Source organism: Eupeodes corollae, chromosome 3 (genome assembly GCF_945859685.1).
Source record: "Eupeodes corollae chromosome 3, idEupCoro1.1, whole genome shotgun sequence".
Classification (NCBI taxonomy): Eukaryota; Metazoa; Arthropoda; class Insecta; order Diptera; family Syrphidae; genus Eupeodes; species Eupeodes corollae.
This window is the reverse complement of record NC_079149.1, coordinates 43450158-43462064: the sequence shown is the minus strand read 5'-3', so window position 1 is coordinate 43462064 and position 11907 is coordinate 43450158. Positions and strand designations below refer to the sequence as shown.

The 11907-nt window shown below is 29.8% G+C and overlaps 3 protein-coding genes and 1 long non-coding RNA gene across 9 annotated transcripts; 3 read left to right on the top strand and 1 right to left on the bottom strand.

Annotated features, from left to right (window-relative positions):
• The first annotated feature begins 1902 nt into the window (after positions 1-1902).
• LOC129951886 (glycine N-acyltransferase-like protein 2) lies at positions 1903-3934 on the top strand. 2 transcript variants are annotated; one of them, XM_056064244.1, is made up of 5 exons: positions 1903-2096; positions 2872-2988; positions 3044-3285; positions 3356-3592; positions 3646-3928. In XM_056064244.1, exons 1-5 carry the CDS (start codon positions 1995-1997, stop codon positions 3812-3814), a joined length of 867 nt encoding a protein of 288 aa, XP_055920219.1. In that variant the 5' UTR covers positions 1903-1994; the 3' UTR covers positions 3815-3928. The 2 variants fall into 2 exon arrangements, with proteins under 2 accessions (XP_055920219.1, XP_055920220.1); XM_056064245.1 differs by lacking the exon at positions 2872-2988 and having other exon boundaries at positions 3646-3934.
• Positions 3935-6311: 2377 nt separating this feature from the next.
• Positions 6312-7319, top strand: LOC129950868 (peroxiredoxin-6-like). The gene is made up of 4 exons (XM_056062792.1): positions 6312-6461; positions 6577-6951; positions 7018-7093; positions 7165-7319. Exons 1-4 carry the CDS (start codon positions 6379-6381, stop codon positions 7291-7293), a joined length of 663 nt encoding a protein of 220 aa, XP_055918767.1. The 5' UTR covers positions 6312-6378; the 3' UTR covers positions 7294-7319.
• A 962-nt stretch (positions 7320-8281) lies between these two features.
• LOC129952442 (glycine N-acyltransferase-like protein 2) lies at positions 8282-11892 on the top strand. Of its 5 annotated transcripts, none has more exons than XM_056065025.1 (6): positions 8282-8374; positions 9600-9703; positions 10898-11014; positions 11072-11313; positions 11370-11606; positions 11660-11892. In XM_056065025.1, the coding sequence occupies exons 2-6, from the start codon at positions 9602-9604 to the stop codon at positions 11835-11837; spliced, it is 876 nt and encodes a 291-aa protein (XP_055921000.1). In that variant the 5' UTR covers positions 8282-8374; positions 9600-9601; the 3' UTR covers positions 11838-11892. The 5 variants fall into 5 exon arrangements, with proteins under 5 accessions (XP_055921000.1, XP_055920999.1, XP_055921002.1 ...); XM_056065024.1 differs by having other exon boundaries at positions 8285-8357; XM_056065027.1 differs by lacking the exon at positions 8282-8374 and adding an exon at positions 8505-8660.
• LOC129952444 (uncharacterized) lies at positions 9064-9575 on the bottom strand. Its single transcript, XR_008782305.1, has 3 exons — positions 9486-9575; positions 9249-9365; positions 9064-9195 (listed from the first exon to the last, which is right to left on the bottom strand). It is a non-coding gene; the product is annotated as an uncharacterized LOC129952444 (long non-coding RNA).
• Positions 11893-11907: the final 15 nt, after the last annotated feature.

The following is an 11907-nucleotide window of genomic DNA, read 5'->3' as shown; positions in this document are numbered from 1 at the left end:
CAAAATTAAAGCTCATTTAATTTTATAAAAAAAAAACTTATAAAAGAACTCTAGTGGCAGTAAAGAGAAACATACGGTTTTTCGGTTTTTCTAAAAAACTATTTGTCGTATCAAAAAATAATCTCAGGCTAAATTTAGGCTTATTAAATATGATATTAATTTGTTTGTACTTGTTTTAGTTTGTAAAACAGCTCTTTAGGCATGTAAGGAAAACATGTGATGATTTTTTCCAACACCTTGATGAAATCCTTAAAACGTTTCTGGAAACTCTTATAACTCTTATACTCAAGAAAACGAAGATTGAAAATAGAAAAAGGAAGTCGTAGCCAAATGGCATAGAATTATGTATATCAAATGTGCGTCCCACATCATTCATTTCTCTGGAAGAATTCACTGGCGTTCTTTTTTCTTCTAGTGAGGAACATGCCAATTTTGGGTAGGCACGTAAAATAAGAGATAATACAGACATTGCAAAGCTGTCTAATTGATTCCAAAATCATCCTCCATTTCCATTTACAAATGAAATCATCTCAATAGTGAGTGAATCGTTGGAGATGATAAAGTAACTTACTACAATGCTTAAGGCCCAACTATAATAGGCATATGCTAGCATATGCGCGCATAAGTAAACGTGCGAATACAAAGAATCTCAATACGAGTGAACATAATGGAGTCCAGCACCGTTTCGTTCAATTTTTCTCAGTTTCGTTAACTTAAACACACTTAAGCAAGAGCGATCCCAGTCGCTCGCCGCATAAGTAAAAACTGACATGTAGATTCGTGAGCAAAATTGCATTATGGCTGTGCAGTAATTTCTGAAACTTAAGTCAATTGTCGTTGGGTTTTTGACATAAGCTTTTGTTTCCTTATGCCTATTATAGTTGGGCCTTTATTCTCTAGGCATGCAGGATGAGCCATTAAGGGGGCCAACGAGTTTCAGAATTAAGAAGGGACATCAAAATTGAATACTAAAATTTTTTGTGGACAGTTATAGACACGAAAAATGCATAGCATATTTTTCAGGAAATTTAATAAGCTTTCTTTTCGTGTCAAAAACACATGTTTTCCTTAAACGCTTATAGAGTTATTGTACAAACTAAAACGAGTACAAACAAATTTTGTTGATTATTTTTTGATACGATAGATAGTTTTTAAGATAAACCCGAAAAACCGAAAAAAAACGAGTATGTTTCTCTTCACTGCCGCTAGAGTTATTTTATAAACTATAATAGATACAAACAAAATTATAAGCCTTTTTTTATAAAATTTAATGAGCTTTAATTTTGTGCAATACTAATTTTTTGATACGACGAATAGCTTTCGAGATAAACGTGAAAAACTGAAACAAACACCATGTTTCTCTTAATTGCCGCTAGAGCTCACGTCAAATTCTTGGGGGCTTTTTTTGGGTCATCATCAGACATCCCTTAGTAAGTGTACCAAGTTTCAAACTATTGGAATTTTTAAGGTGAAAACCTTTATTAACTGTACTATAAGGTTTGACATTCCTAATTGCTTCGTTGAGATTTAATCCGGTGCATGTGACAATAGCGGTTTGAATAAATTTAACTTTAATTAGTTTAATTTAATTTTTATTTTTTGTCACATTTAATTTAACTATTATTTATTTAAAGTATTTATTTTCTACTTCTTCTTAAATCCACCAATTAAAATAATACCATAATAATAAATATTTTTTAATCCGGCTGTCATAATTTCATATTATCACTTTCATTGCGTAAACAATTTTTTGTGATAAGGAAACAAAAATTGCATTGTTAGAACGCTTCCTTGTGTATAATCATTATTGAATATATAAATAATAATACTTACTTTGCTCAGCCAACAGAAAACATTTTTAATATAAAAGTGAAAAAGGTTTCTTATTTTAAATACAGCAGACATTCACATCCAATATTTGAAATTAATAGTACTTGTCTGTCAACTGTTTTATCATTCAAAGATTTTTTTAAAATTTTTCATAGACATACGAAATGGATTTGATTGAAGAAGGAAGGAATTTTCGTTTGGTTCAAGTATCTGAATTACCGGAGATTTTAAAGTTTTTGCATAGACATCTGCCAGAATCACTCAAGGTGTGTATTCATACATTTTATTAAAATAGAATTATCAAGAATATACTTTGGATTATAGTAACTAATAACACTTTTGACAAAAACCATTCTCTAAATTCATAATTCTTACACCAATTTTATTGACGTTCTTATTTAAATAATTCAAGAAAAGTTTGCTTTTATATTGCTATTAGGATAATGTTCTGCATATATAAGGGTTTTATAAGAGGTCTTATTTTGATACCACAAAAATGATTGTTTTACACCGTTATTTGAACATTTTATGAACCAAATGGCCACTGTTGCAGCACCATACCTTTCCATGAACTTTTGTTTGACGAATTCGTTGTATGATAACTTTACGAATTCCATATTTAAAGTCCTGAATTGACTGTGCAGCATTCACATTAATCCAAGAAAAAGTTGTGTGGCCAACTGTTATAAAGTTTTCGTCATATTACAACAGTTTTATTGCTGAATGGTAGCTAGCGTCATTTTTGAAACAAATTTTAAATTCTTGAAGCGTCTACTGTTAGTAATTGCCACAAAACTGATAGCTGCCCAAATAGGTCCTATACGCAATGAATCCCCTAATTGGAGAACCCTATACTTTAAAAACAAACAAAAAATATTAAAAAACAACACCGATACTTACAACACATTAATGATACTTTTCTTGAAGAAAACCTTTATTAATTAAAAGAATTAGGTAAAAACCTTTAAAAGAATTTTTTTTTAAACCTAAACTGATTTAACATTATTTACGAATTAAAATTAAATTTGTGTTTATTTCAAGCTTCATCAAACAATTAAAACGTATATTAACAATCCAATTTGGGATTTTCACTTCTATGTTTCCAAAGAATGGCCCGAAAAACCAGTTCTTATTCAGTTTCCAGGATGTACACTTTCGGTAGAATATTAACTTTTAAAAAAGGCTTTGTACATTTTGTTCCTATTTTTTTCAGCCTGACAATAATATTTGCCAAAGTTTTTCAATATTTTGCCCACATAGTCATTTGGAATGTGTAGATCTTGTGGCAAGTGAGGACATCTTAATAAACTGGAAAAAGCCAATGTACCTACATTTTACACAAACGACCATTGTTAATCGGCTTAATGATTTTTACAAAAATGTCGGTACAATGGAGGAAGTACTATTTGATATTCTTATTTTAAATGATTTAAATGTTAATTTGCAAATTGAAAAGTAAGTATATTGTATTTTTTGTTAACTACAAAGTTTTATATCCACTTCTATAATATTTAATTTTTCATAGATTCTCAAACGAAGAAGCTGAAATACGTCCGTTAAAAGTGGAAGATGTTAAACTTATCCATGAACATTATCCTGCAAAGCAAATAGAAAGTGTTGAGCTATTTGAAGTATTAGTACAAAAACTACCAGCAATAGGAATTTTCAATAAGAGATCAAATGAACTGGCTTCTTGGATGCTTTGTTCATATTACGGAGCTATGTTTTCAATGCAAACACTTCCAAAGTATCGACGCAAAGGGTTCGAAAATAAAAGTTTGAGTCAAATACAATGTTTATTATTTTTTCCTTTAGATATGGTATTCAAATCGCGAAAGCTCTCACCAAACGTGTTATCGAATGTGACCTAGTGCCTTATGTTGCTGTTCTTCCACATAATGCTGCCTCTCAAAATCTTTACCGAAAACTTGGATTTAAAAATGCATATCAAATGAGTCGAGTTAAAATGACGCCACATCCATAACCTTGTTAATATGAATTGGTAACAAATTTAGAATAAAATGAGAAAATGAAAAAAAAAACAAATAAATACACTTAATTATTAAAATTCTTTCTAAAATATATAAAGGCTGTGTATCTCATTTCAAAAAAGAGACTGGGATATCTGATAACTTCCCATTCTGTCTGTCGATCTTTCCTGCTTAAAAGTTTGTAGGGTTGGTTTAAAAAAGTTGTTAGTTGAATTATTCTTAAAAAAAATTTAAATTAACAACAAAATTTTTCATACAAAGAAATTGGTTAGATTGAAAATCTAGTTTTGCTAAATAGATTTTGAGTTGAAAACAAATTTATACCAACTTTAGTAGAATTTCTTAAATTTAAAAAAAATAGGATGAATGAAATTAACTTGAGAGATATCAGGAACCGAACATCGATATTTACCAAATTTGTGTACTATTTCTTGTAGATTTTAATTTTTTATGAAAAAACGGACTGTTGGAATTTTATAAAAAAAAACAGCTTAATATCAAAAACAAATTTTTTGTGTGAAATAAAAAAAAAATTGAAGACAATATTTTTAATTTTTGAAAAGCTATTGTAGTCGAAAGTAAATTTTTACTTTTTTCTAATTTTCTTATTAAGGTTTTTATTTTTTATAAGAAAACTGTCAATTCGATTTTTCTCAACATTTTTCTGAATGTTAAAAACAGCATTTCTTATAAGTTAAAATTAGTTGGAAACCATAATCTAAATTAAAAAAAAAAAAAAACTATCAATTCGATTCTTGTCAAAATTTTATTGAATGTTCAAAACAATATTTCTTATAAGTTTAAATTAGTTGGAAGTCATAATCTTACATTTTTGAAAAAATATTTGAGTCGAAATTCAATTTTCACTAACTTTGAATAATGTTTTTCAAGGTTTTTATTTTTATAAAAAAAACTATCACTTCGATTTTTCTCAAAATTTTAGCAGATTTTCTTGAAAACCCCTTTCTGCATCTTTATGCCTTTTTATCTACATAAAAAATGTATTTGAAGTCGATATCTCTTCTGGTTCTTGAGCTTTGGACAACGAAAAAAACTTAGGTACGTACATACGAACACGCACGCACAGACATCTTTCTAAAAATCTTTTATTTCGACTCTAGGGACCTTGAAACGTCGAGAAATGTCAAAATTTTCAATTTGACAAATCGGACCCATTACAATAACTTCCTATGGGAAGTTAATAATGTAAATAAAATTACAACATATTTACGATTTTTTTCTGAAAGGTATAGGTTTTGTGCTAGGCTTTCGCTGAAAATTGCTGAAAAGTAAAATGGTTAACAGTTTAAGAAGTTCGACTGTTTAAAGTTGGAATACTTGAATAGATGAATGATTGTAAAGGCGAAGGTTTAAAAGTTCGAATCGTTGAAAGTTTGAAAAATTGAACAATCGAATAATTGAAAGTTTAAAAAGTTAAATGGTTGAAAAGACAAAGATTGAAAATTGCTTAGTTGCCTGGGTCAGAGTCTTTGAACTCTTTAAACTTTCAACAGTATATTTTTGAAAAATGTAAAAGTCCATCTTGATGCACTTGGTGCAGTGTCTCTGAGGTTATAATAGCACTCGTCACTGAAGTTGTTTTTTTGATGGCTTGAATTGTTGTGTTAACTGATCTTTTAAAGTACTTTTGTAGAATGTCTTATTCTTATCTATATAAATCTTAAGATAAATAACTTTACCTAGGTAGAAATAGCGATCTCAAGGCAACCTAGCCTGAGATCCAATTAGCGCTGTAGTGCGCCGCGCCGTTTTTAAATAACTTTACCTAATAGCTCAAGTTTTTCCACCTTTTCCACTATTGCCATCCGGAAAGATACTTCATGACTGCCCCAAGTTGTTTGACTGCAAAATGGTTAATATTATTATAGTGAATTTTAAATTCATCAGTTTTTGAAGCATTTATTCTTCAACTTTAGGAAATGTTATGGTTTTTTCTTGTCAAAATTTCACTGCTTCAAAAGCTAGAGCTGCCTATATAGCGTAATATGTAAAATGAAACCTCTCATTTAAAAAGTTTTGTAATAAAAAAATAAAAATTAATTATTAAACTCTGAACTTAAATTTTCTTCCCATTCTTATTAAATCTTCTCAATGTTACTTGACTATTTTCTTCGTTAAAAAATGATTAAAGATTCTTATTCCACTCGAACAATCAATAACAATAATAATTTTGAATTGATTTTTAATCAGAATAAAATAAAGTTCCGGATGTTTATGTCATTTTAATTTATTTCCTAATGTTATCCCAAAACAGTAAAACAAAGATATGAATGAGAAGTTAGTTTAGTGATAACACTTATAAACACAATGATTTTGTACTTGTATCTTATTGTTATTAGTAAAAAATTTTTAGTTGGTGAAATTTTTATGTTATCTGACTAATTCCATGTAGAAAAAAATAGGAATGAACCGTTATAAAAGGCGATTGGTCTTTTAACTTTCTTCATAATCAGTAAACTTGAGCTACCGAGAGTACTTCAAAAATTTTCTTAACGTAATTAAACATCAATTGTTGTGATTTAATTTATTAAATAAAATGCGTCTAGGAGCAACGGTACCAAATTTTAAGGTCGATTCTACAAAGGGGCCAATTCAATTCTACGATTGGTTGGGTGAATCGTAAGTGTGACGTTTTCATATCAAAATAAACTTAAAAAAATCTACATAACTATGCAATATTATTAATTAATTTGGATACCATTAATATAAATTATTTTTTAAATTTTTATTGCAGATGGTGTGTCTTCTTCTCTCACCCTGCTGACTTTACTCCCGTGTGCACAACAGAACTTGGTCGCATGGCTGTCCATCAGCATGAGTTTGCCAAGCGTAATACCAAGCTTCTAGCTCATTCCGTGGATCAGTTGGCTTCCCATGTTGACTGGGTCAATGACATTAAATCGTACTGCTTGGACATTCCCGGGGACTTCCCATACCCAATCATTGCCGATCCAAACCGTGACTTGGCCGTTTCATTTGGTCTGCTCGATGAAGAACAAAAGAAAGATCCTGAAATTGGAAAGACCATTCGTGCCCTGTTCATCATTAGTCCCGACAAGAAATTGCGTTTGTCGATGTTTTACCCAATGTCAACTGGTCGTAATGTAGAGTAAGTTAAGTTAAATTCATACAATAATTTTTCAAATTAAAAATACAAATTTATGTATTTTTGTAGTGAAATTCTTCGATGCATTGACTCATTACAATTGACAGACAGATTAAAGGTTGTTGCAACACCCGCTAATTGGACTGTAAGTTTCCTGTTACTTAAATTTGTTTAAAACTTTAAAATAATTTATGTTTTTTTATTTTTTCTTTGAAGCCTGGAACAAAGGTTATGATTCTACCAACAGTTACCGATGAAGACGCTAACAAACTTTTCCCAAAGGGGTTCGATAAGGTGTCTATGCCCTCTGGTGTCAATTATGTACGCACCACAGAAAACTACTGAGGATCTGTGATATTTTACTTTTAAAATAAACTTAGAATTTAAAATTAAAATAATTTATTGTTCTTATTAAATGTAATTAAGTTTTTTTTTAATTGGGTCTTTCTTCTTAACTTTGCTTTTTCTATTTCTCTTAATCTGACTGGAACATGTGGTTTGGGTAAAAACTTTGAACTTGTATCCTTCGTTTCTCGTTATTCCGTAATGCTAGAATATGTTAATAATACAATAATAATAAGTCTGAACTTTCAAACTACATATGTTGTATTATTATTGATATAATTTGAAATAAAATAAATGAACATACCTGTCTCTTTTAAAGCTGTCATATTTTGGAAATCATATAACTGTAATGTAAATATGGTAAACATTTTGCAGCAATCCGTAAGTTTACAGCGTTGAGAGAAAAATGTCATGCCCGCGTTTATTCTTGAAGAGGTTATTATTTATGTTTCCGAGAACCATTGTGAAATCTTCGGAAAAAGTGAATATTAGGGACCGTGAAAAGGGAACTTTGGATTGGATTTTGAAAACATAAATTACACTTAATTTTGTATACTTTATAAAATCAAAAGTTTAAAAATTATCTTTTCAAAAACTGTTCACTTAAACAACTTTATTTTTATTATTTGTATTGGCTTTTCAAAATTGCATAGCATGATACGGTTATTACTGTTATTTTATTTAATACTTTACATACTTTTACATCATTTGTCTTTTAGAAAATGTCCCTATTCCACAATTATACCAATCACCCTGTATATGTCATCAAAAAAGAATTAAAAGTTTAATTAATATCATGTCAATTCTTCCTCGTAAAGTTATCGTTAAGTACCTACTCATATTGAGAAATTGAAATCAACACTAATAATAATAAATTAATGAAAACACACATCATAAAACATTTTATAAAAAGCCAACGAATGTAAAATATGTAGGTATGTGTGTAGTGGAATTTAAAGATATTTCTTATTGCTAGTTCTAAGCTCAGTCACCGACTGTTCTCTGTAAACTGTGTATGTTAAACAAAATCGCGTAGGACCACAAAAAAGAAAACTTAATCTTTGGTAAAATAAAAAGAACAGTATGTTAAGAAACCGTGTATTTATATTTATGAACTTTTACATAACGAGTATATCTGAGTATTTAGACTACAATAGTCAGAAATAGTAGAATCCGTGGCGTGCGTAACGGTTAGTGGGTACGACTGTGTTGTTAGAGGACTTGGGTTCAATCCTTGCCGCGACACTTGAAGTTTATTTTACGGGTACCACCTTTTGCGAGGAATTGAAGTGACTAATCCTCCAAGAGTAATTCTTGTCATGGAAAGTGTTTTCTTAAATTCACCGTTCGGATTCGGCATAAAACCTGTAGGTCCCCTCAATCAATAATATGACTTGCACTCAGTAATTGTCAAGAACAGTTAGTAACGAAGCCCTTGTTTTAAACTGACTATTGCGCCACCTTATTTTTAGTGAGAAATGTAGTTTCAGAATAAAACCGAACTGAGGTTATATTATTTTTTAAAGATTTATTTATTTAAATAATATTGGCAGACAAATAAAGATGTTATTTGGTAGAAAAACTGATCTTTTTTAACATTTACGGAAAATACATTTAAATATGACTACATTTTAATATAGAATAATGTGTTATTCTAAAGGGTGGTCAAAAAACTATAATGTACGTGAATTTCGTGCTCTAAATGTTGTAAGCCGCCCATCAGAAAAAATTAAGCAATCTTTTCCAAAAAAAAGGAACTGCTACATATTTCTTTTCGCGGGGGTACTGACTTTTTGTAAAGATTAAAATCGGATAACAGCTGTCAGAGTGTGAAAATAAGATTTAAAAAATAATCTCCAGGTGGACTTTTCTTTTAATCTGACCCGGTTTGAAATAATCTTACTATAATGAGTTTTATTTAGTTTACACGTTATTTTTGTAACATCATAATTTACCTTTTATTTATTTATAACGTTAAATTTTCAACTTCTAGTTAAATTCGATTAATACAGCCCACTCAATCTAGATGAGTAAGTTTCTTTCACTCCGGTCGTCATTATTTCATATTATCACTTTAAGAAAACATTGAATTTATACCTTAATTCTTTTAGCTTTCTTGTATATAATTAACAAATTTTATCATTATTAAAGATCAAAATTAATAATAATAGGAAAACTTTTACGCAGCCTACGAAAGTTATTATATCATGATATAATAACAAAAAAGCAATAATTTTTGTTAGGTGATTGATTATATCAACTATACCTGCTATGATTTAAAGCTTTTTTTATTTTATAAACAATAGAAATGGAATTGATTCAGAAAGGAAAGAACTTTCGCTTGGTTCTACAATCTGAATTACCGGACATTTTAAGGTTTTTGGATAGATATCTTCCGGAATCACTTAAGGTGGGTATTTCTATATTTATTCATTATATTTAATCTTTACGTTAGTCAAGTAAATAAGCATTAATAAAATTGATAACAAAAAAGACTGAGTATTGTAAGAATAAGTGTTTTAATATTTACTTAGTTTGTAGTTTATTGACTTTTGTGTTTAACAATATAAATTTAAATTTTTTTAAAGTCATCAATGAATGTAAAGAAGAGGATGTGCCAATTAGATATACAATACGGCCACTGCCACTGGTGCAGCACCATATCCTTTTCATGAAATGTTCCAATTGGAATCCACACATATGGATGTATTTATGTCTTGATAACTTCACAGATTTTATCTTTAAGGTCTTGAACAATTGCAGATGGTTGACATCCTTCATGGGTACCAAAGAAAAAAGTCTTAAGTTAACATCTCAAGATTTCCGTGGCCAATTGTGATTACTGATTATATATTCGAGAAACAACACGATCAGGGAACTTTTCTTGCAAAATTAAAATTGGGCAGGTTCAGACAACATTAGGGACTTCATTTGCAGTCAACTGCATTTTCTGAACGTACATTTTGACCAAGGCAGCTATTTAGTTTTTCAACTATCATAATCTTCAAACTTGGAACTTTAGTTCACTACCCTCTACCTTTAGTTCATTGTACAAAAAAAATCAAAAACATTCTGTATTTTGTATTGTAGAGAAATATTACTTATTTCTCATCTCAATCACATACTAGAAACTTGCCTTACTTCGAGTCCCTTATGTCGCCTCAAGTTTTCAGTTGAATGAAAAAACATTATCAACTGTCATTTTGATAGAATTAGACTAAGACTTGACTTGATAGCTAGGGTGATTTTTCTTGAATAAATTTGCAGTCAACCTTAATTTTAAGGTAATTTTTTGGCAGCTGGCCAATCAGATATTAGAAACTTGCCTAACTTTCAAGTCCCTTATGTCGTCTGAACCTGCCCATTTCCTTGTGAGTCACGTAGTCAAATATCAAAAGTGACAGTGGCCCAAATATTTGTGATTTTAAAATTAAACCCCTTATTGCAAAACCCCATAATACATTTGTTCTGAAACAGAGATAGTAATTTTATCATTAGTTTAATAGCTTAAAACATTTATTTCAATAGTTTTGAAGGAAACCTGTTTGAAGACAATCATAGTGCAAATAGCTCTTAAAATTAAATTTTGCTTATTTATTTACAGCTTCATCAAACTATTAAACTCTGTATAAACAATCCAATTTGGGGTTTTCTGTTTTATGTTTCAAAAGAATGGCCTGAAAAACCAGTTATTATTCAGTTCCCAGGATGTACACTTTCGGTAAGAAATGTTTACTTTTGAAAAAGGTTTTGAACTTTTTTTTCGTATTTTTTTCAGCCTGACAAAAATATTTACCAAAGTTTTTCAATATTTTGCCCACTTAGTAATTTGAAATATGTAGATCTTGTGACAAATGAGGACATCCTAATAAACTGGAAAAAGCCAATGTACCTTCATTTTACACACACGACTATTGTTAGTCGGCTTAATGATTTTTACAGGACATTCGGTACTATGGAGGAGCTTGTATGCGATATTCTTATTTTAAATGATTTAAATGTTAATTTGGAAATTGAAGAGTAAGTAATTTCATTTTGTATACGTTTTTATATTCAAGTTTTTATATATTTTGTAGTTTTCCAAATGATGAAGCCGAAATACGTCTGCTTAAAGTGGAAGATGTTAAACTTATCCATGAACATTATCCTGCAAAGCAAATAGAAAGTGTTGAGCTATTTGAAGTATTAGTACAAAAACTACCAGCACTAGGAATTTTCAATAAGAGTTCAAATGAGCTGGCTTCTTGGATGCTTTGTTCATATTACGGAGCTATGTTTTCAATGCAAACACTTCCAAAGTATCGACGCAAAGGGTTCGAAAATAAAAGTTTGAGTCAAATGCAATATTTATAATTTTTTTCTTTAGATATGGTATTCAAGTCGCGAAAGCTCTCACCAAACGTGTTATCGAATGTGACTTAGTGCCTTATGTTGCTGTTCTTCCCCATAATGCTGCCTCTCAAAATCTTTACCGAAAACTTGGATTTGAAAATGCATATCAAATGAGTCGAGTTAAAATGACACCACATCCATTTCTCAAGTAATATGAATTAAGAACACCATGAGATTTAGATGTAAATAAATAAACAAAAAGAAATATTATGTACATATATG